General features: G+C 35.3%; 1 protein-coding gene across 2 annotated transcripts in view; it reads right to left on the minus strand.

Annotated features, from left to right (window-relative positions):
* The window catches only part of LOC148949580 (neprilysin-4-like), a 122,570-nt gene that overhangs the window by 60,170 nt on the left and 42,267 nt on the right, over positions 1–20,133 (minus strand). For both annotated transcript variants that reach the window (XM_089093611.1, XM_089093610.1), the window contains exon 4: positions 17,448–17,693. In XM_089093611.1, the coding sequence (XP_088949737.1) occupies positions 17,448–17,693 (246 nt within the window). The remainder of the gene's footprint in view (positions 1–17,447; positions 17,694–20,133) is intronic.

Below are 20,133 nucleotides of genomic sequence, written 5' to 3' on the forward strand. Positions count from 1 at the left end.
ACGAAAATCTAAAACACTTTACATAGAACAAAATCTGATTTTGTTCAAACAACTCCACCCCCAATTTCCAATATTTAACGCTCCCCCTCCGAGCCGGCCATCGCGGCACTTCCCGCAGTGCTTCCCGTGGTGCTTCCCGCGGCGCTTCTCGGGTCCGTAGCGCTTCCCGGCCGCCACCGTGGCTCCCAGCCGTTTACATAATGTCCAAAAGAAAATATTGTTAAATCATAAGTCGTTTCTCTCTCTAATTCCTTACAGGTTGTGAACTCATTAGCTTAATTATTGTAAGCCGCGTATGTTCTGTTACAAGACTGTTCAAACGAGGAAAATACAATTAAATTGGAAACCGTTAACTCTTTTATTATCAATGTTTCCCCCACCTAAAATCTTGGCAAGTTGTAAGATTGAAAGCTGTAAAAAATGTTTCTCTCAAATTAGACAGTCCATATGTGCAATAGATAAATGGGATAATCTCTGTCCTTCTCTTAAAACTATAATATTCAATTGTGGAAAATAGCATTTTGAGTTTTAAATGGTGAGCATTAGCAGTAAACTAGAAAATTAGCTAAAAATATTCGCTTATGAGATAGCGAAGCGATAGCAAAGATTAGAAAAGAGTGGTTTCATTGTAAAAAATTACATTTAGATATGTAATAGGGGTTAATATCTCGCAGAGATAAGTTTATATTGGGATTGAAAAAGAAAAAAACATTGGAAGAAATAGATAGGTAGGAAAAATGCTTACATTTGCATAATCCGTCTGGGCTTGGGTGCCCGAAGGACCAGGTAACGTGTGTTGGAGGGTGGAGGGGGCGGTGACGTTAATTTCTTGTACAGGAGCTGTGACTTGTGCAGCCGGGACAGCAATGTCTTGGGCTTGCATAGATGAGGCTTCGGCATTATAGCTATTCGCCCACTCGCTCTTTATTTTTCGACCTGGTTGCATTGGGTCAAGTAGCGTGGAGCTAGAGGGTTTTGGCCAGCGATCATATTGCATGGCAGGGGGCGCATTATTAGCCCTCGCTTTGTTAGCGGGTGGCGGCGAGGAGTATTCTTCGCTATTTGCCTTAAAAAGAAGAGAAAAAATTAGTTTCAAAATAATTTGCTCCTTTTTTTAAAAGAAAGAAAGTTATTAAACATAATTTTGTTTAGAAAAGTATTTATCTCATTTTAGTAAAGCAAAAAAACCCATATTCTCTCCCCCCTAAATTTAGGAAAATTAACCCACCCTAGGTCTACCCTCTCATTGAGTTAATCTTGCGATTTATTCAAGCGAAAGGCATATCTTACTACCTTTTATTCAAATGTTATAGCTAAAATCACTAAATGACAAAGAAGCAATTAAGGTAAAAAACAATTATCTTTTCTATTTTGTCACTATTAAAAGTGCTAACCCCCTCACCCAACAAAAATCCTTGATTCACATCCGGGAATATAAAATAAAATTTATTGAAAGATTTAAAAAATTAAAAAAATGTCTAGAGACGCATCACATATATTTAAATATTATTTTTCTTTTCAATGGGTGTACATGTCTACACACCAAATCCCCCCTTACTTTTAATGCGAAGAAATAGTTCGTTTTCATTTTACACTGATGGCGGTAGAATTGAAGGCATTGCCCTCCCCCTTTACATAATTTACTTACAACGAAGCTGTTAGAAGCAATGTATTGCCCCCTCCCCCCTTTCACATAATGTTCTAAATATATTGTTAAACTTAATTTGAAAATAATCTCTTTCACCGGTTCTCCGACAAATACAAGGCCCTTACTTTTAATGCGAAGAAATAGTTTGTTTTCATTTTACACTGATGGCAGTAGAATTGAAGGCATTGCCCTCCCCCATTACATAATTTACTTACAACGAAGCAGTTAGAAGCAATATATTGCCCCCGCCCCCCTTTAACATAAATTTCTAAATATATTGTTAAAATTAATTTTAAAATAATATCTTTCACCGCTTCTCCGACAAATACAATGCCCTTAAATTTTATTAGAAGTAATTGTTTGTTTTCATTTTACACTGATGGCGGTAGAATTGAAGGCATTGTCCTCCCCCTTTACATAATTTACTTACAACGAAGCTGTTAGAAGCAATGTATTGCCCCCTCCCCCTTTCAAATAATGTTCTAAATATATTGTTAAACTTAATTTGAAAATAATCTCTTTCACCGCTTCTCCGACAAATACAAGGCCCTTACTTTTAATGCGAAGAAATAGTTTGTTTTCATTTTACACTGATGGCGGTAGAATTGAAGGCATTTCCCTTCCACGTTACATAATTTACTTAACACAAAGCTGGTAGTATCAATGTCTTTCCACCGCCCCACGGTCCGATCATGTTCTCCATATATTGTTAAAATTAATTTGAAAATATTCTCTTTCATCGGTTATCCGACAAATACAAGGCCTTTACTTTTAATGCGAAGAAATAGTTTGTTTTCATTTTACACTGATGGCGGTAGAATTGAAGGCATTGCCCTCCCCCTTTACATAATTTACTTACAACGAAGCTGTTAGAAGCAATGTATTGCCCCCCCTTTCACATAATGTTCTAAATATATTGTTAAACTTAATTTGAAAATAATCTCTTTCACCGCTTCTCCGACAAATACAAGCCCATTACTTTTAATGCGAAGTAATAGTTTGTTTTCATTTTACACTGATGTCGGTAGAATTGAAGGCATTGCCATCCCCCTGTACCTAATTTACTTACAACGAAGCTGTTAGAAGCAATGTATTGCCCCCTCCCCCTTTCACATAATGTTCTAAATATATTGTTAAACTTAATTTGAAAATAATCTCTTTCACCGGTCCTCCGACAAATATAAGGTTAGGAATCTACAAGCTTAATATACAGCAATCTATTTTTGCTTAAAACTGTTTTAATTTGACAGTCAAAACAAAACCCTTTGACTAGACCGATAGCGTGAACACACCGGAAAAGGGTGACAGCTAATTTTAACCTCGCGTAGAGCATTATGTCAAAACCAGAGTGGTTAATAAAAACAGTGACGTAATTAAATGGTCGAGGTTTGAGTTTAGATAGACACAATAACTTTGAATAAAATAAAAGACGTGAAAATTATTTCTTTTTGAGCGAATTTTTTGGAAAACCAGTGAGGGGGGGGTTATGGTTTTAAGGTAAAATAAAATATTGTACTTATTTAATTTTGACGGAGAAACAGTTCCTTTTGACTTTGGCTGCCGCGTTTGTAAACCGGAAAGGGTCAGAGCTAATTATAGGCCTCACATTGGAGTCTTGTGTCAAAACAGAGCGGCATTTTCATTAAAAATTGTCAGAAGTCAGTGATCGCTTTAGCTGGAAATATAGAAGGAAGGAATTTAACGAAAGGATAATTATTTCTTTTTGCGAGAATTTTGTTGTAAAACAGTGAGGGGGGGGGTTAGGGTAAAAAGAATATATTTTATGTTTTCCATTGATTATAATGATGTTTGTATGGTTTGGGGGGGGTTTGGGGGTAAAGGAATATATTTACGTTTTAGCTGAATATACTGGAGGATGTCCAAGGAAAATTCGTTTGAAAATAAAAATGCACTTACATTGCTAATTGCGGCTGCCAATGCTTCTAAAGAGTTAAATTTATCCATTGTTGTATCAACTATGTCAAAATACTTTCTGATAATTTAATCACATTGCATGTCCGTTATATACGAAATCTGAAGGGTGAATTGTTATGTAACGGGGAAAACCATATGTAACAAGCCCTCTGATTGGTTGAGAAGGGGGATGTAACCGACTCGTTGATTGGCTGAGAAGGAAACATGTGATCTAACTGTTTCCGGGAAACCCATAACATTTGGCTCGAGCAACAACAGCAAATACTATTTCTGGCTCATAACATTCGCCTCGGAAACAAAAACAAATACTATTTCTTGAAACTCATAACAGTCACTAAGAGTGTGAACTTATAACAACAACAACATTGACCTTGACATTTGACAGTGAAACAACAAGACATACTATTTAAGTATCATAACATTTGTCTCGAGCGTGCCAAAAACGCACTTGGAGAAAAAGATCATTGACCCCACTAACCACTTGTTCTCCCTAGGGACTCTATGCCCATATTTGGGGTGCAAAAAAGTTGTAGGTGGCAGCAGGGGTGCCCCGTGGGAGTAGAACCTCCCCTTCTACTGTTTAGATGAGAGTTCGTATCACTTGATGTGTGAATGTGAAGAACAGAGTGATTGGAGACTTTTTTTTGGGGGGGGGGATTATTATTTTGAGTGGTTTGTGACAGTGTATGTGGATGAGCGTTTTATGGGTACCAGAAGCTTCTCACGATTCCTTCGTCTCGCGATGAATCATAGAAGTAGATTTCTGTAGGATTATGTTAAGATTAGTGCAATTTCTTTGTAATTGTTCTTTGTTTATATTTTTGCCATGGACATGGCCTTTAGCGCAAATACATTCTATTCTATAGTATAGTATAGTATATTTGACATTTAAAGGCCCCGCGGGGCCATGACCACAAAAAAGAAAAAAAGACAATATTATACAAAAACCAATTAAACGGCTCAACTTGAACAGTTAAACAAATCGATTTAAACAAGAACAACAAGAAAAAACACCATTCAAAAATAGTATTCTATACAAAACCATCATATGACCCCCTCACGGTGGATCATTCTCATACAAATAAACCTTACCAGCTTTCTAATGCTAATAGAACATACATTTTCCAACAATTTTCCAATCTAAGGTTCTTCCCCTCATCCACTCCAAAAATCTCCTTTCACAAATCCTTACAACTATAAAGCCCACTCTTCATTCTAACTCTTCTTCTTCCCTGAAGGAACATAAAGTTACCTCTACAAGAAATTAGCTATGTTATGTCATACCAAGACAGCCTGGCTCTAAATTATACCTCAACTCACCCTCACCTCATGTCTCTTTTACTCTTACATGCAAACCAAGGAAGTCAGACTTTCGGATCTAATACACCCACTTCTGAATTCCTTGATCAACTAAAGTTGAGTGTAGCTGTTAAGACGCCTGTCGTGCTTCAACATATTGCTTGGACTTTTTCTTTTTAATCGATTTTGATTTTAGATGCTTCCCTTTTTAAAAAAAAATAGTTGTGGTTTAAACTCTTTCACTTAGCCCTGAGAACGCCTCTTGTGTACGAAAATTCGTTTGATTGGTCTTCTTCTTTTTTTTCTTGTGCTACATAGTAAATATTTCTGGACATCTAGAAAATTGCAAGCTAAATGCCACCTTTAAAATAGGAAAGCGGTGGCACCATCCTCATGTTTGAGGAAGTTTCTTTTTTTTCGGTTTGTTTATTGTCACTAAGAACGACTATTCTATGATTTAAATGTTGCTAAGCTATAATGCTACTTGACAAGCAAGGTTATTTTAATCGGGGCTACAATATACATTGAGGTCCCAATATTGAGGCCACAGTGAGGCCATATTTTGTGAGCACAACATGAAGTAAGAATAGAAAACTATCTTTATTGGAGTTTTTCACGTTTCCCGTTGGATACACATTCACCAGGTAGGAGAATTTTCTGGTTTTCTAAAGTAAGAAAAATATTATGTTCTTCCTTTTATACAATTAAATAAAAAAAAAAAAACAAGTTTTCCAACTGGAAGTAAGGAGCAACATTAAAACCTAAACGAACTATTTTTTTTTTGGTATATGAGGGGGTGGCCCCCTCCTCAATACATCACTCTTTAGGCTAAAGGTTTTAGTAGCCTACTTCTAAAAAAACTTCTTATTCTAATTAAACTGCCCTAGTGTTTCAGATGTCGTTCTTAAAGAACTGGGACAAAAAATTTAGCTTTAGCGTAAAAAGCGAGGCATTGAGGAGGGAACAAACCCTATCATATACGAAATCAATTTCTGTTCGTTTAAAGTGTTAGTATTGCTCCTTACTTTCAGCTGAAAAAAAATTAAATTTTATTTAATTTTTGATTGTTTTTCAAATGCCGGAAAGTCTGTCTCCTCCTCCATGAAAAATTCCCTACCCTACGGAAAATTTGTCTGTGGAGAGTTCATCCCACACAAAATTCCCGCTCTTAAAATCCCTCCTGGGGCAATTCCATCGTGAATACCCCCCCCTCCCGACAAATCTGTTCCGCCTGAAAAATTCTTCTTAGCATACGTTACTTTTATTTGAAAAAAAATTTAATTTCTGGTCAGTTTTCATATCATGCCAGAAATCCCTCGTCCGAACATTTCTTTGAACCCCACCCCTTCAGTGGTAAGTTGCTCCACGGAAAATTCCCCCATGGAGAATTTCTCCCGCACTCCCGTGGAAAATCCCCCCACCGTAAAAGAATCATCCAGACAATTCTAACTCCGCTGAAAAATTTCCCCGGACAATTTCCTGGAACAATCCACATAGAATATCGAGTCGATAAAGAGAAAGTAAGACGAATATAAAGAATTTTGTATAGCAATTCTGGCAAATTTCCATAGCGTAAATTTCCCCTAGAAATATCCCCTCCGGAAAATTACCTCCCTGTAGAAAATCCTCTCGGTGGACAATCTCCCTAGCGAAAAAATATTCCTCCTGAAAAATGTCTATAGGCTACTTCTCAATAACAAATACTATACGTAAAATATGTACAGAACATTGTTTTGTACAAAATTGCACAATATTCTATAGTTCGAGCCAAAACTTTCGCTTAGGCCCAAAAGGAGTTACAATTGATATCGGAAGAAATCATGAGGCGATCAATCAATTTAGAAGCATCGAAAAGCCTTAACTGCTTAGTCTTAATTACAGGAACGTATCACCGTTCGGTGGCCCATATTATGAAGATGAATTTACATTTAGTCAATGGGAAAAGAACAGTTTGTATAAGCTATGATTTGAAAGCTTCTCGGAAATTTTAAGCGACTGGATAAACCCAGTTAGTTATTCTTAACTGTACAAAGGACGCGAAACAGTAAATCAACTTACCCGTGCCCATCCCCACAAGTAGATATTGTTCGAATGGCCCTTCCGGTGAATTAAAAGATATTGGCGGTGCAATTTACATTGGACATCAGGACCCTCCTTCCTGTTACAAAGTAACATTTTTTAATCTTTCCTGAAGGTAATCGAAAAATTTAAACTTTAAAAGGAGGCTTGGGTCAGGAGGACCAAAATTATAGCCTTGGGGTATTTAATCAGTCTGTATTAGAGAAATTATTACTCACAAGTAGTCAAACTCGCAAGTAACCACAGTCGCAAATACTTACAGTCGCAGGTTGTCACAATCACAAGCAGTTGCAGTCACAAGTAGTCGCAGCCGCAATAAGTTGTAGTAAAGATGAAGTGGCAGTAATACAAGTCGTAGTAGCCTTGAAAGTTTCAAGTAAATAGCCTTAGCCGTTCCTAAGATATTGCAGATACAGCTTTTTGATAGCCTGGTTGCACATGGTGTCTTTTGATTTATTTGAACATGCTCTGAAGTCTTACCTTAATATTCTTAGCCTCGAGTCAATAATAAACTAAAATCACTTTTCAACACCCCCCTCAACATCCCCTGAAAGTTTCAACTCAATACCCTTACCGTCCCTGAGATGCTGATACGTTATTTTGACAACCAGCCAAGGCCGTATCCAGGGGGGAGTTACCCGGTTTGAGCCCCCCCCCAAAATTTTTGACCGAGTCAAAAACAAGTCGAAAATTAGTAAAACCTAGGTAAAAATCGGTAAACTTAGTCAAAACTGAGTCAAAAATTATTAAACCCCCCCCCGAAAAAATCCTGCATCCGCCCTTGCAACCAGCATACATTATTGTGTTTTGATTTTGTTCATCATCCCCCTCAACATTTTCTGAAAGTTTCACCCTAATACCCTAAGAATTTTGGAGACCCAGGACCAAACGTATCCGCCCTTTCCTAACCTACAGGGCTAGGCCCGCAAGGGAGGGGTCATATCATCCCCGAAGATATAGTTTTTTTTTGTGTTAGACATAGTTTTTAGTGGTCCTGAAAATTTTAAGTTAATACCCTTAGCCGTTCTTAATATACTGCTTATGCAACCTTTTGATAACCTAGATACACTTAATATCTTTTGATTCAGTTCAGCACCCCCCTCAACATTTCCTGAAATTTTGGCCATAAGGGGTTGGTTGTCAAAACGAAATTGCGATCTCTCCTTTCTTAAGCATTCTTTAGTTTGCCTTTGATAATTACTTGAGCCATTTTGTCGGTCTTTGTGTTGGTTTGTAAAAGGGCACATATCGGCACATATTTTCTCTGAAATTTGAAGTAAACTCCAAAACGAATTTTGTGTTAACGTTCTAAAATACTTCATTCGATATTTTTGTAAATAGTATAAAACATAGAGTAAAAAATTGTTCCCCGGAATGTTTGGATTTTTTTTTTTAACTTGCGCTTAGTGAACACAGTCCCTTAGAATAATCCGCATATCTACTTTCCAAATGGAAAAACAACCGACAAAGAGCCGAACTGATGTCAAACTATAGTACATCTTAATGCATATTCAAATACAGGGGGTTTTCCACTTAGTCCTGGGTAAAGGTAATTTAGCCACTAGCTAGTAGGTTCAGAGTAAGAGGAAGATAACAAGCCGTAAGATGCCAAAGCTGAGAAACTTTTTTGAAAACCTTCTGTCACAAGGAAAAGTTGATGGAAGGGTGATACGAAGCATGGAAATGCGTGAACAATTTTAGACATTATAAATTAGTAGCTTACATTTATCTATATATGCATGTAGCCTTTTTCTATAAAGGCGAGTGTATAAGAATATGTAAAAAGTATCTCCTTCGACCTATGCTTTATAATTTTTTCCCAGGGATGTCATTTAACAAAAGGGTAGGGGGAATGCATATTTCAAAATCTAGAAAAACGGAGGATGATTTACTACATGTTTTCCAAAGAAACTGCTTATGGACTGTTTTGGGTACAAGACTGACCGATCGTATCTCAATCAGTAGGCTATACAAAAAGTGAGGTTTACTCCCACTTTATAGGGCTATTATGAGAAAAAGGTTGAGATGACTATGCATGTTCTGCGAAAGTAGGATGACAGGTTGCAAAAGAATGTCTTTTTCGGCCAACCACCTAGGGCCGAAGGAAAAGCAGGTCGTCCCCGGTTGGTGTGGGAGGATGTCGTAAGAAAAGATTTAAGGGAAATGGAAACTTCCTGGGAGGGCGTAAACAGGGAGGTATTAAATAGATTGGAATAGAGGAGGGTTATGCGCAGCTCTATTGGCTTCAAACGACTTGTTGCTGCAGTGGGTTGTTAGTATTAGGCTAGTAGTAGTAGGAGGAGGATGGTTTTGTTTTTCGTTTTTTCATTTTGCTAATGAAAATATCAAAAAAGGTTTATTTCAATGAAAATACCAAAAAGCTATGTTTTCTAGATCAATGGGGGGGGGGGAAATACCAAGCCGGTGAAATTCAGATTAGATCCTTTCGAATTAATTTCAAACAAGTTCTATCGTTTTTATGTTGTACGGAGTACGGAAAGTCCGGTATGCTGCAATTCCTAAATGTTACAAATGCATCTTGACATAAAACCTGAAAACATTTTTTTAGTAGCAATGAAGAGTGTAAATTAAGGAATCTCGAACTTGCTTTTGACTGGAAAACTCAGGATTTTCCTACAGCTGTTGAAGATGATGGACGCTACCATAACTACTAACAGGATACTAATAGTATGCTGTTATTATGTACTATAATAGGATGACATACCTACTAATAGGATGACATAACTATTAATAGGATGGCATACAAAACTGTCTGAATGTTTTACTAAAACAGTTGACATCTTTAATCTTGAAATGATAATACTGATCTTGATTTAAGCAATATAGCAATGCATGACACCATTGATCAGATTCGAAAGGGCCGTATACCGAAGACTTATCTGGATACTTTATAAGACCACACTGGCTATACATGACATATGAAGCTAAGAGGGGAAAGGAATTAATAAATGTAAAATATGAAGACGAAAAACCAGCAAATATTTCGACTGGGACCTCCGCCAAGTCGTCCTCAGTGCTAAAAAAAACAAGAAAAAAAACCCAACAAGAATCTAACCTTTTAGAGTTCACTCTACAAGATGCGAACAAACACTGAATGAAAGATGAAACCCGAAACCAATGAAAAAAAGGATTTACCGAATAGATAGTGCAAGGATTCTTTGCCTAGCAATCTTTTTTGCTCTTCTGCCATTGTGGTTTTCACTAGTCGAGTTAATAGGTTATCTGAATTTTGAATGAATGCAAATATCAAAAGAGTCTTTTGGTATTAAACTGTTATAAATTGGGCGTAATGAAATGTCTCCGATGTCCCTATTTATAGCCAAATTCCTGTTTATATATTTTTTTTTATCTTAATTACCTCTTTGAAAGATTGCGGTAGGTCATTTACAGTAGATATGAAAGTTGCCTCCTCAAAAAGAACAAGATCTGTAGGATTATCGACAATATGCTGGGCCAATGCGGAATCAAATTTGTAATTTTTATTTATCGATCTAACGGACGTACATTTTGAAGTTTTGTGTTCATGAAAACGTTCAACAAGTTGTTGATGGGTCCTACCAATGTAAAATATCCCACGAGAAGACCTGACTCTGTAGACACCACTACCCAGTACATGGTCAGTTTTATCTTTTCCTGAGTTGAAAAAATGTTCGACTTTTTGTTCACTTTTGAAAGAAACAGAAAGATTGTGTTTATTTAAAAATTTTCTAAGTTAAAACAACTAGGCACCAGATAATAACTTGTACTCCTGATGAGCACTTGAAACAACCAATAAATTTTCAGTTGGAGGATACCTATTCAGATGATGAGTTTCAGTTTTTTTTTTAGAGGGAGTAGTTAGGAAGTCCTGCTCCAAAAACTTCTTTCAGTTTGCCACCTGCTGTTCTCCCTGTTGAATATTCGCGTGGCATCTTTAAACTTGATGATCCAAGCTAGAAATCATCTGTTGCTCCTCATTGGGGCAATGCCATATACCATTGGTAGTGACTCACCGAGTCGCCACCTAAGTTCTACCCAACTAAAGCTGTGGGCTCCAAGAACAACCCCAATCCCTTTGAGGAGCTCAAATTCTTCGACCCCATTCTGTGATGATAGCTCATCGTTTCGTGGGCCTCTATCACCTCTTCTTGAAGATGTCAGTATGCCAATTTAAAGAATCGTATTTCGTTTTTACTAGTTGACATAGTTTCTTATTCGTTACCTCACCCAAAATGACAAAAATTTAACAGTTAAAAATTTAACAGTCCGTAAAGGACTTAAATTATAAAAGACAAAGTAGAAATAGAAGGAAATTAAATATTAAAAAAAAAGTAAATTCTCCAAGTGAAAATGAGCAGTGACGTTAGTATTTTGGAACGCACAGAGATTACTTTAAATTAGAGGAGGATTATCGCAAACTTCTAACCCTCATTCTTGTAGTTTCACTTAGACACATTGTCCAGATGTAATTGGCACTTCACTGAAAACTTACTGGAATACCAAAGATTTAGCTAGTCTCCCCCTCACCTTGAAGCTAATTTTTGCTCACTTTGATTTTTATTATATTTACCTTCAATTTGTAAGAACTTGTTTTGAATTTACTGGCTGTTCATGGTATAAAGGCTACTCGCCAAATCAAATAGGTGCCAAATCAAATGACAATATTGTTAATTATAAAAAGTGTAGTCTAATTTTTTTATTACGTATTTTTATTATTTTTTTTTTAAATTATATAGCTATTGTTCTTCATTTTTATTTTTCTTATCTTGATTCCAATTTTTTTTTATTGCATTTTTAATTTTTCAATTAATTTCGCTTTATAATTTAGTTTTTTAAATTTTACCGTGCACTGGCAACTATAATTTCCCCATTTTTCACTGTCCTATTTTTAATCTCTTCACGTATGACTTTTGGATGAGGAACAGGAAGGTAATCCCATATTAAAAAATATCGAAAATATAGGCTAAAAATACTACGTTTCATTAGAACGCAGTAAAAATTAAATTTTTTTGCAGCCCCTCCCCTTTCACAAAAATTTTGAGACTAAAAACTTACAAACTAAAAATACAGTAGTACAGCTACTAATTGTAAATATTCAGGTTTTTTCATTTGTAATTTCGTCAACTCTTTATTTAATTGCTTTTTTTGGGGGGTGGGTAGGCTGACTTTTCTTTTTGTTATATTTAGGAAAAATATAATTTGGTAGCTGTGATTTGCTAATGCACTACTTTACTATTCGTTAACTCGACAAAAAAAAACACAAAAAAACTAAACAGTCTGGAAAAACGAAGAAGCAATAACAAAGGAAACATAATCGAAACAAAGTGTCAAAAGTGACAAGAAAATGCATTAAAAATTGAAGGATCTTTCTGTCAGAATACTGTCAATTATTTGGCTTTTGTTCTCACCTAATGTCTGGAAATGAACAGATAATTGTTTATTTTAACAAGCATACAATCCTGGAAGGGTGTTCTGTTCGAACTTTTGTTTAATTTTTTTTCATCTTCTCGGTCTCATTGAGACGCCATAGTTGATTCATTCTGGTATCATTCCGTTAGTATTTCACGCCCTCTTTTTCTCTTATGGCTGAGGTCCCAATCTGTTCCACGTTTGATCTTGTGGCTACGCAGCTAACCAAAGCCCCGCAACTTATAAATAGCCGAAACTTAACCTATTAAAATTCGATCAACAAAATGAAAGCCACCACCCTTCGCTAGAATTATTGTTACTAAGTCTAGTTATAACTTCAAAATTTGTTTCTAAGAATTTTCTTCGAAATTTGTGTCTTCGAAATTTGTTTCGAAATTGTTTCTAAGGGAAGCTTGACTTTGAAATAAGAAGTAAGATGATAAATTCCGAAATTTTTGAAAGTGGTAAACTGCAAGAAAAGTAAAACTTCTTTTGCCCTTAGAAAGCCAACATACATGTACATGTTTCTGTGAATATTGGGTATGAATATAATTAATTTTTAGTTGAATGAATATAGCCTGGAAGTTGAATTAAAGGTTTGCAGATCAGAACAAAAAAGTAGGCTGTTCTAAAAACAAAGGTACCTAATAAGTACATAGGCATAATGAGATGAGAGGTTAGTAATTAAAAGCTGATAACTGATAAGTAAATTAGATTAATTAAGTTAAAAGTAAGTTGGAAGTTAGTAACTAGTTGATTTTGCATGTAGGACAGAAATCAGATAGAAAAAAGAAACATAGACTACCATTTAATTCCCTATTCAATATTATCTCCAAATATAATAATTACCGTTGTCAAAATGAGTATTACCTCCACTGAAACAATTCCCAAAATAATTTGTGTGAATAGCTTAAACCTCCAAAAGCCAATATCTGTTTTATCAGTTTTATCTCTAAACACTTAACTATATTATAATAACGACTTATCTCCCCCCTTCTCCTGAGTATGCCCATTATTATGAAGGAACTGAGAACGCTATTTTCTCGTAAATATTGCTTTTTAGAAGTCCTTTTGACTAGGTTAATATTAAAAATGTAAAATTTTTATAAGACAGAAGCTTTTGAAATTTGATATTGGTTCTGCGCAAGGCCGTATTCAGGGGAAGGGTTAGGAGTTCCCCCTCCCCTCAAAAAAATATTTTTTTTTGCACTACATCTCTAAAAATATTGAGTCTTAAGCGGAAGGGTGAAGCAAGCTTTAAAAGTCATTAGTAGCTTGATACATTGCTTCCCCGTTTCCCAGAGCCCCTCCTTTGAAATTTGGCCGATGGTGTCAATTCAAGAAAGTCAGCATTAACTTTAACAAGTGAGGTTTGTTAGTATTCATGTTGCAGGTCTTAACGCAGAGTGTTAGATCCTAAAGATGAATCGTTCGATCAGTGTTATAATGAAATATGAATATATAAATTTTTCGTCCTAAAGTTTTATCCAAGACGTAAAATAGTAGAAAGAAAGTAAAACGAAAATTAAAAACCTGCTAGAAAGTAGAGAATAAATTTAGTCTACAAGAAATAAAATTTGAAGATCAAAAATAAAAGTATGTTGTAGTCATGACGCTTTTTATAGCTTTTCAAAATTCTGCCTCAAGTCCACCGCATGCATTCAGTTTCAGTTTCAGCCTGAAACAAATTCAAAATTTCCACGAACCCAAAAAAAGACTTTATCTTACGTATTAGTAAATTTAGAGATAAATTTTTCTTAAGTTTTTTTTGAGAAAATAAACTAAAGAGTAATATAGTGCGTTTGCATCCACTGTGCACAATTTAAGAGGCATGCTTTTCTTAAAAAAGGATAAGGAAGTATGCCTATGATTGGGTCGATGAAACTAACATTTTTTCTTATTCATCTGTTACCAGAGAGTTTTCCAAAATTGTGCTTGCTTCAAGGAGACGCTATTAGTTTGTCCTTAAAAAACCACCTAAAATCAAGTTTCTGAGCTCTGAATATAGTTTTAGAAAGAAAAAATAAAAAATCAAGTTTTTCAATTTAAGAAAATATGACTCATTTTCAATCAGGTTGAAAATGGAAATGTAGATGCTATAAAAAAGTAGTACCACATTGTGACCCACTGGCTATACCAGCTTTAATTTCAAATGTAGGATAATCTCTGCCTTATAGACTATTTATGGGATGTAATCATTGTCGTATTTTTTTTCCAACTATTACAGCTAAAAAAAAAGGACGCATCCAAACTATAGCGCAAAGGTCTGTCAATGAAAAGAATGAAAGTGGTGATTCTAGCCTATAAATCTGTTAAGAAGAAAACACATCAACATTCGAGACAGACACCCCCCTCCCAATATTCTACGCGTAAAATTCTGGATCCACCTATCTCTATTTTGGTTTATTAACTATCAACAATGTCATTAAATTTCAAGGAGTGAACATAAACCAGAATCCAGAATCAGAAACCAGAAACCAGAATCAGATGTAGAAAGAGGAAAAAATTCTTTCCACTCAACGAATTAGAGTAATTATAAACGACAGTGTGTGACATTATGAAGGCCTTTCCAATGATTCGAGAAAGAAACCGCAAATAGCTACATGAAAAAGCATCATTTCTCCTTCGATTTTCAATATTACTGTTTCGGGGCTATTTGATCAAATTCAGTTGACTTTTATTTATGGTAAAGGTTATGTTCTGTCTTGGATTGCTTACGCAGATGATTTACTCCTTTTGAGTCGATCACTTCAGTCACTTCAACAAAATGTAGATTTTTAGCAAAGGTTTTTAGTGAGCATGGACTTCGTTTTCGCCCTGAAAAATGTCAGTTTTTAATATCTTGGTTCTAAGGCTAATGATCTCGTTAATTCAGAAATTTCTGTTCGTATTTATGATGGTATTTTAAAACCGTTGGAATCTTATTTATATCTTGGTGTGCCTTATGGACCAACTTTAGCTCTATGCCGTGCTTCTATTTCTAAAGCAGTTAAGAGTAGATTAGCGTCTAGTTTCGGGGCAGTAATTTGTCTTCGCGATCTTCTTTCTCGGATATCACTGGCTCGGGTATATAATACAGTCGCTTTGCCTCAGATTTTAGTTTTTTCATCGCTTCTACCGTTTTTAGAATTAGTAACATTGCGCATGTAAAAACCGAATTTTTTAATTTTGCTAAGTTCCTTTGCCGCTTTTCTAAATCTGAATCAAATACTTTTTTAATGAATGCATATAAAATAAAAAACCCTGTTGATGTTTTGGAGAAAAAGCAAAAGAAATTTTTATCCAAATTACCTCTTTTTTCTCATAATTTATATAATGCTGCGCACGAAGCTTAATTAATTTTTTTTATTAACTATTGAATGAAGAGTTAATTTGTGAAGTGTTAATTTTAAGTGTTAATTTATTATTTATTGAATGAAGTGTTAATTTGTGTCGTAAGTTTGATTGAAAGCCTTTGCGTACTTGTTGTTATATAGTTTAAAAGAAGGTCTTTGCGTTGTTATATAGTTTATCGATAATGTCTTGGAAAGATTTAGCTCTAATCCAGGAAGATTAATGCTAAAGCTTACTGATGATTTATGCTTTTTTGTGATTACTTATTAATAAAGATTTCAGAGGTATGATAGAACTTGCTGGTAATGTAAGGTTTTGTGAACTGCCAATATAACTTCAGCCCCCACCCTTCATCACAGAATCGGCTGCTCCCCCTCCCCTAGAGAAGAAGCTAAGTACAAGATGTTTCTTCATACAGGGAAATAAATAAAAATTTTATGTTAATGTTAGACTTGCATAAAAGCTTGACACAAAAATAGTGCTAACTTCCCCTCGGTTTTAGTAGTGAAAATTTATGATGTGTTATGTATAACACTGCCATTGTATTGTTTTTAGTTTTTAGGACGTGTTCTTTACGTTCCTATAGATCCATTGAAATTCGGTGAATTCGGTTTAAACTAGGTTTGTGTTTCAGCCCCCCTTTAGGTAAAAAGTTATATGAATGGCATAGTTATAATTACAGTTATGATTTCCCATCTTTGTCATACCGATAATTTTTTCAGCTAATGACCCAAAAGTTTGTCTCGTACGGTTGTTCAGAATTTGTTCTGTACTGTTGCTGTTACAATTAACTATTCCAGTCTAAATATTCCAGCCAAGATGCATTAGAACTTGTTGATACTGCAATGGCAGCAGAGGCATATTACTCAGAGCTAAAATTCAAAAGACCCGTAGTTCAGGAGTCATTGACCGCGTGAAAACCTCCTACTTTGAATGTTTACATTCAATTTTTTTTTCTTATTTCTCCTGGCAAATAAAGGAAAAAAAATACAGAAAAGTAAACACAGACAAGTTTGAAAAAAAAAATAGCGTCAAGTGTTCTGTATTTAGGTCAGGTTTCTTCAGATCAAAGTCTAACTCGCAGCTTGCCAATTTCGGCGTCCAAGAACATTAAAGGTACCTAAGACGGAGATACCGAGTCTGGTGCGGAAAAATAAAAAAGAAACATAGATGGCACAGGAATATTTAAATCTATATAGAGAAGCAGTGAGATCGTTATTTCCAAAAACCGTTGCGCTAGGGGACAAACGTCGATAGTACATATAGACATATAGAAGACCACAGGGGACAGACCTCTGTTTATTCGTTACCTCTTCAATCTTCCCCCTCGATGAACCGAAAATACAAATCAATAATAATTTAAATTTTTTTTTTGCTTGAAAGTATCGATACCTGGCCTACCTTATGTAGAGTTTTTTTTTAATGCGTACCAGAGAAACAAGTTACTACCTGAATTAGTGTACCATGGGGTCTTTAAATTAGCAAGTTGCTTCCCGAGTTTATATCCAAAGGGCAAGGGGTATCCAGGATTTTTTTTTCGGAGAAGGGGGGGGGTACAAACACTTTAAAAACACATAAAACAAACGTTACATGCCTTTTTGTTACATTTTACGAGTCGGAATTTTTTTTGGGTTGGGTAAAAACACAGTACCCCCCCCCCCCCCGGATACTGCCCTGCCAAAGGGGCACCGAACAACCAGGGTACGAAGGCTTGATTTTAGTGGAACCTCAGAGTGTAACTTACTTGTGTTCATACATGACTTATAAAGCTTTTTCACTTTGATAATAGCTTCACCATCATTATCACTTTCTGGTTGGTCCAGCAGTTGAACTAGGGCAGCAATAAGCTCGTTTCTTAACTTTTCGAAGGTATCAAAACTGCCAGCATCGTCAGGGATTGGATGGTAAGTTTCCCAGTTTCCACATGCATAAGCATAAAAGTCATCGCATGGATTTACTGATCTGTTCATATACATTGCCATCGCTTGCCCTAAAAACAGAAATAAAAGATAGGATGCTGTTTCAGTCCCTAGGGACACCTTTTCCATTGCGTAAAAGTAAACAATTAATGAATCAGTTATTACTTGGAATTGAGCAAAAAACAAATTTTTTGCGTTTGAATCCAAAGTACTTAATAGTTTATCTACCTAATAATAAAAAGTACCTAATAAAAAATCACTAATAATACAAATTTCTACCTAATATATTTAAAAACTCTCTTTTATGTAAATTCAACCAACACTTGTAAAAAATTGTATTTTTGTTTGTTTTTCATGCTTCTTTTTCTTTGTCTTTAGCTTTGTTTTGGTTCCATATTATCAGGTCTATATTCACCTTTAGTCAGGACTAAGCTAGGACAAGCCAAAACTAACCAGGACTAGGTATCTAAAGGAAAATCCGTAGAAGCCCGTACGCTGATTCATACTAGTTCCAGGCTCGCAAATTGGGGGGAAGGGAATTGCCCTCCTTGATTGTTGCCCCATCTAGAGTTAAAAATAAATAATATATTTTTTTATATTTTCATTGAATAACACCTTTTTTATGTATTTTCGTAGAGAAAATCGATAAAATAACAGAATTCCTAATATAGTAACAGTAATCTACTGTTGCGTTACTATAAGTTACTGTTGCGACTCAACTTTTATGTTATCAAAAAAGACAGCTTCCTTTTAACGCGGCATTAGAATAAATAAAATTATATAGACTATTAATGCACAAATGCAAGAATAATTATAAAAACTACTTCATGCTTTTTAATCATGATTTTAGTGCGCAAAATTTTCAGTAAATCAATAAAAAGCAAGGCCGTATCCAGGGGGGGGGATTACCCGGTTTGAACCCCCCCCCCCCGAAATTTTTGACCGACTCGAAAATGAGTCGAAAATAAGTAAGTATAAGTAGTCAAAAACTGAGTCAAAAATTAGTAAAACCCCCCTGAAAAAAATCCTGGATCCGCCCTTGATAAAAAGTATAACGGATCACCGGATGTCAATATTTTGTATAGATAGAAAAGTTTCAAAGGTTTTGGGCGTCAATTTTCTGCCATTTCGTAATGTGTAGTTTTGACCTGCACTTAATACCAACAATATTAGAGCTGACAGGATATACTTAGAAAAGAATCAATGAGCTACAATACATGTATTGCCACATTTATTCACTTCAATATTTTCGATCGATTGTTCTTTTGAATATTCCTGGTGCATTTAGAATTAAAAGATCTGGTTTAATTAGTTACAGCATTAATATGCGAATAAAAAATTATGTGTATCTGTCTATTTAAAAACTCCAAAACTGTTTCTCCAATCGTATTGATACCTGAATGAAAATAAGCATAGAAGGTACCGAAAGCGCCTACCCCAAGAGCCAAAAACTACAAGCTATCAAATTCTCCTAAAATTAACCAAACATTAAAAATTTGTGATCGATATTAGACATACGGTAGGTAATGCATAAAGTCAACAAATGGCCAAAAATTAGACCGTCTTTGATTTATTGTTTAAATGAACAAAATAGGGTGCATTTTAGGTGCCATTTTTTTTGACGGTTTCAGTGGAAGACTGAGGGTTGACCAACACAACTGCATATGGAAATTCAGAAATTCATTCAATGGGAAATAGTTGAGATGTTATTCTTAATAAAAGTTAACCCCAAGAATATTCACTGGGGCTGAGGGAGGTGGAAGGTAGAGGGATGATACTTCAGTCTTTTTATAGCTTTTTTCATTTCTTCTTTTGTTAATTTCACCGTTAGTATATTATTTTCTTCCTCTGTCACTTGATTATATTCAATCTTTCGAAAAAATTTGTCCACTCTTTCTGTTTCTTCTTTTGTCTCTCTTGTAAATACATTCTTGAAGAAGGATTTCACTTCTTCCATGATATCTTCCATTTTCTCAGTTGTTTCCCCATTTTTCTTTTTAACTCTTTTAAGATTAGTTTCTTCTGCTTGCTTTTTCTCCTTGCAAATATTTGTTGTTGTTAGTTGCATGTTCTGTTAAAGCATGTATGTATCATGATAATCAAATAAGTATTTATAATGACATAGTTTCTGACTTTTTCCAGCATATCGGCCTTTTGTGACTTAGAAATCTTTAAAAGCTATTTTCTTCAATGTTGGGAACGGTTTTCTAAGCTACTTTACTGATAAGTACATTAAATTTTGTTTTATTCTTCAACATTCATCATTTTCTTTAGAGTATATGCATATATTTTTTCCAGCATAGGGAAATAAGCTTGATACAGAAACCACCCTTAAAGTGCATACCACGGTTTTCATTTCAAGCACCCCCTTGTGATTGAATTTGTCTGTTTCAAATACCTGAAACAGCAGCCATAAAGAGGAAATGATTGGATAAAGACGGATTCTAAGCGTGTGACGAAGAATATAGTGCTCTCAGAAGACAGTTGAACTCAAAGATCATGTGTAACTTA

Source organism: Artemia sp. Qi Xiang Cuo, chromosome 8 (genome assembly GCF_049724085.1).
Source record: "Artemia sp. Qi Xiang Cuo chromosome 8, ASM4972408v1, whole genome shotgun sequence".
Taxonomy (NCBI): domain Eukaryota; kingdom Metazoa; phylum Arthropoda; class Branchiopoda; order Anostraca; family Artemiidae; genus Artemia; species Artemia sp. Qi Xiang Cuo.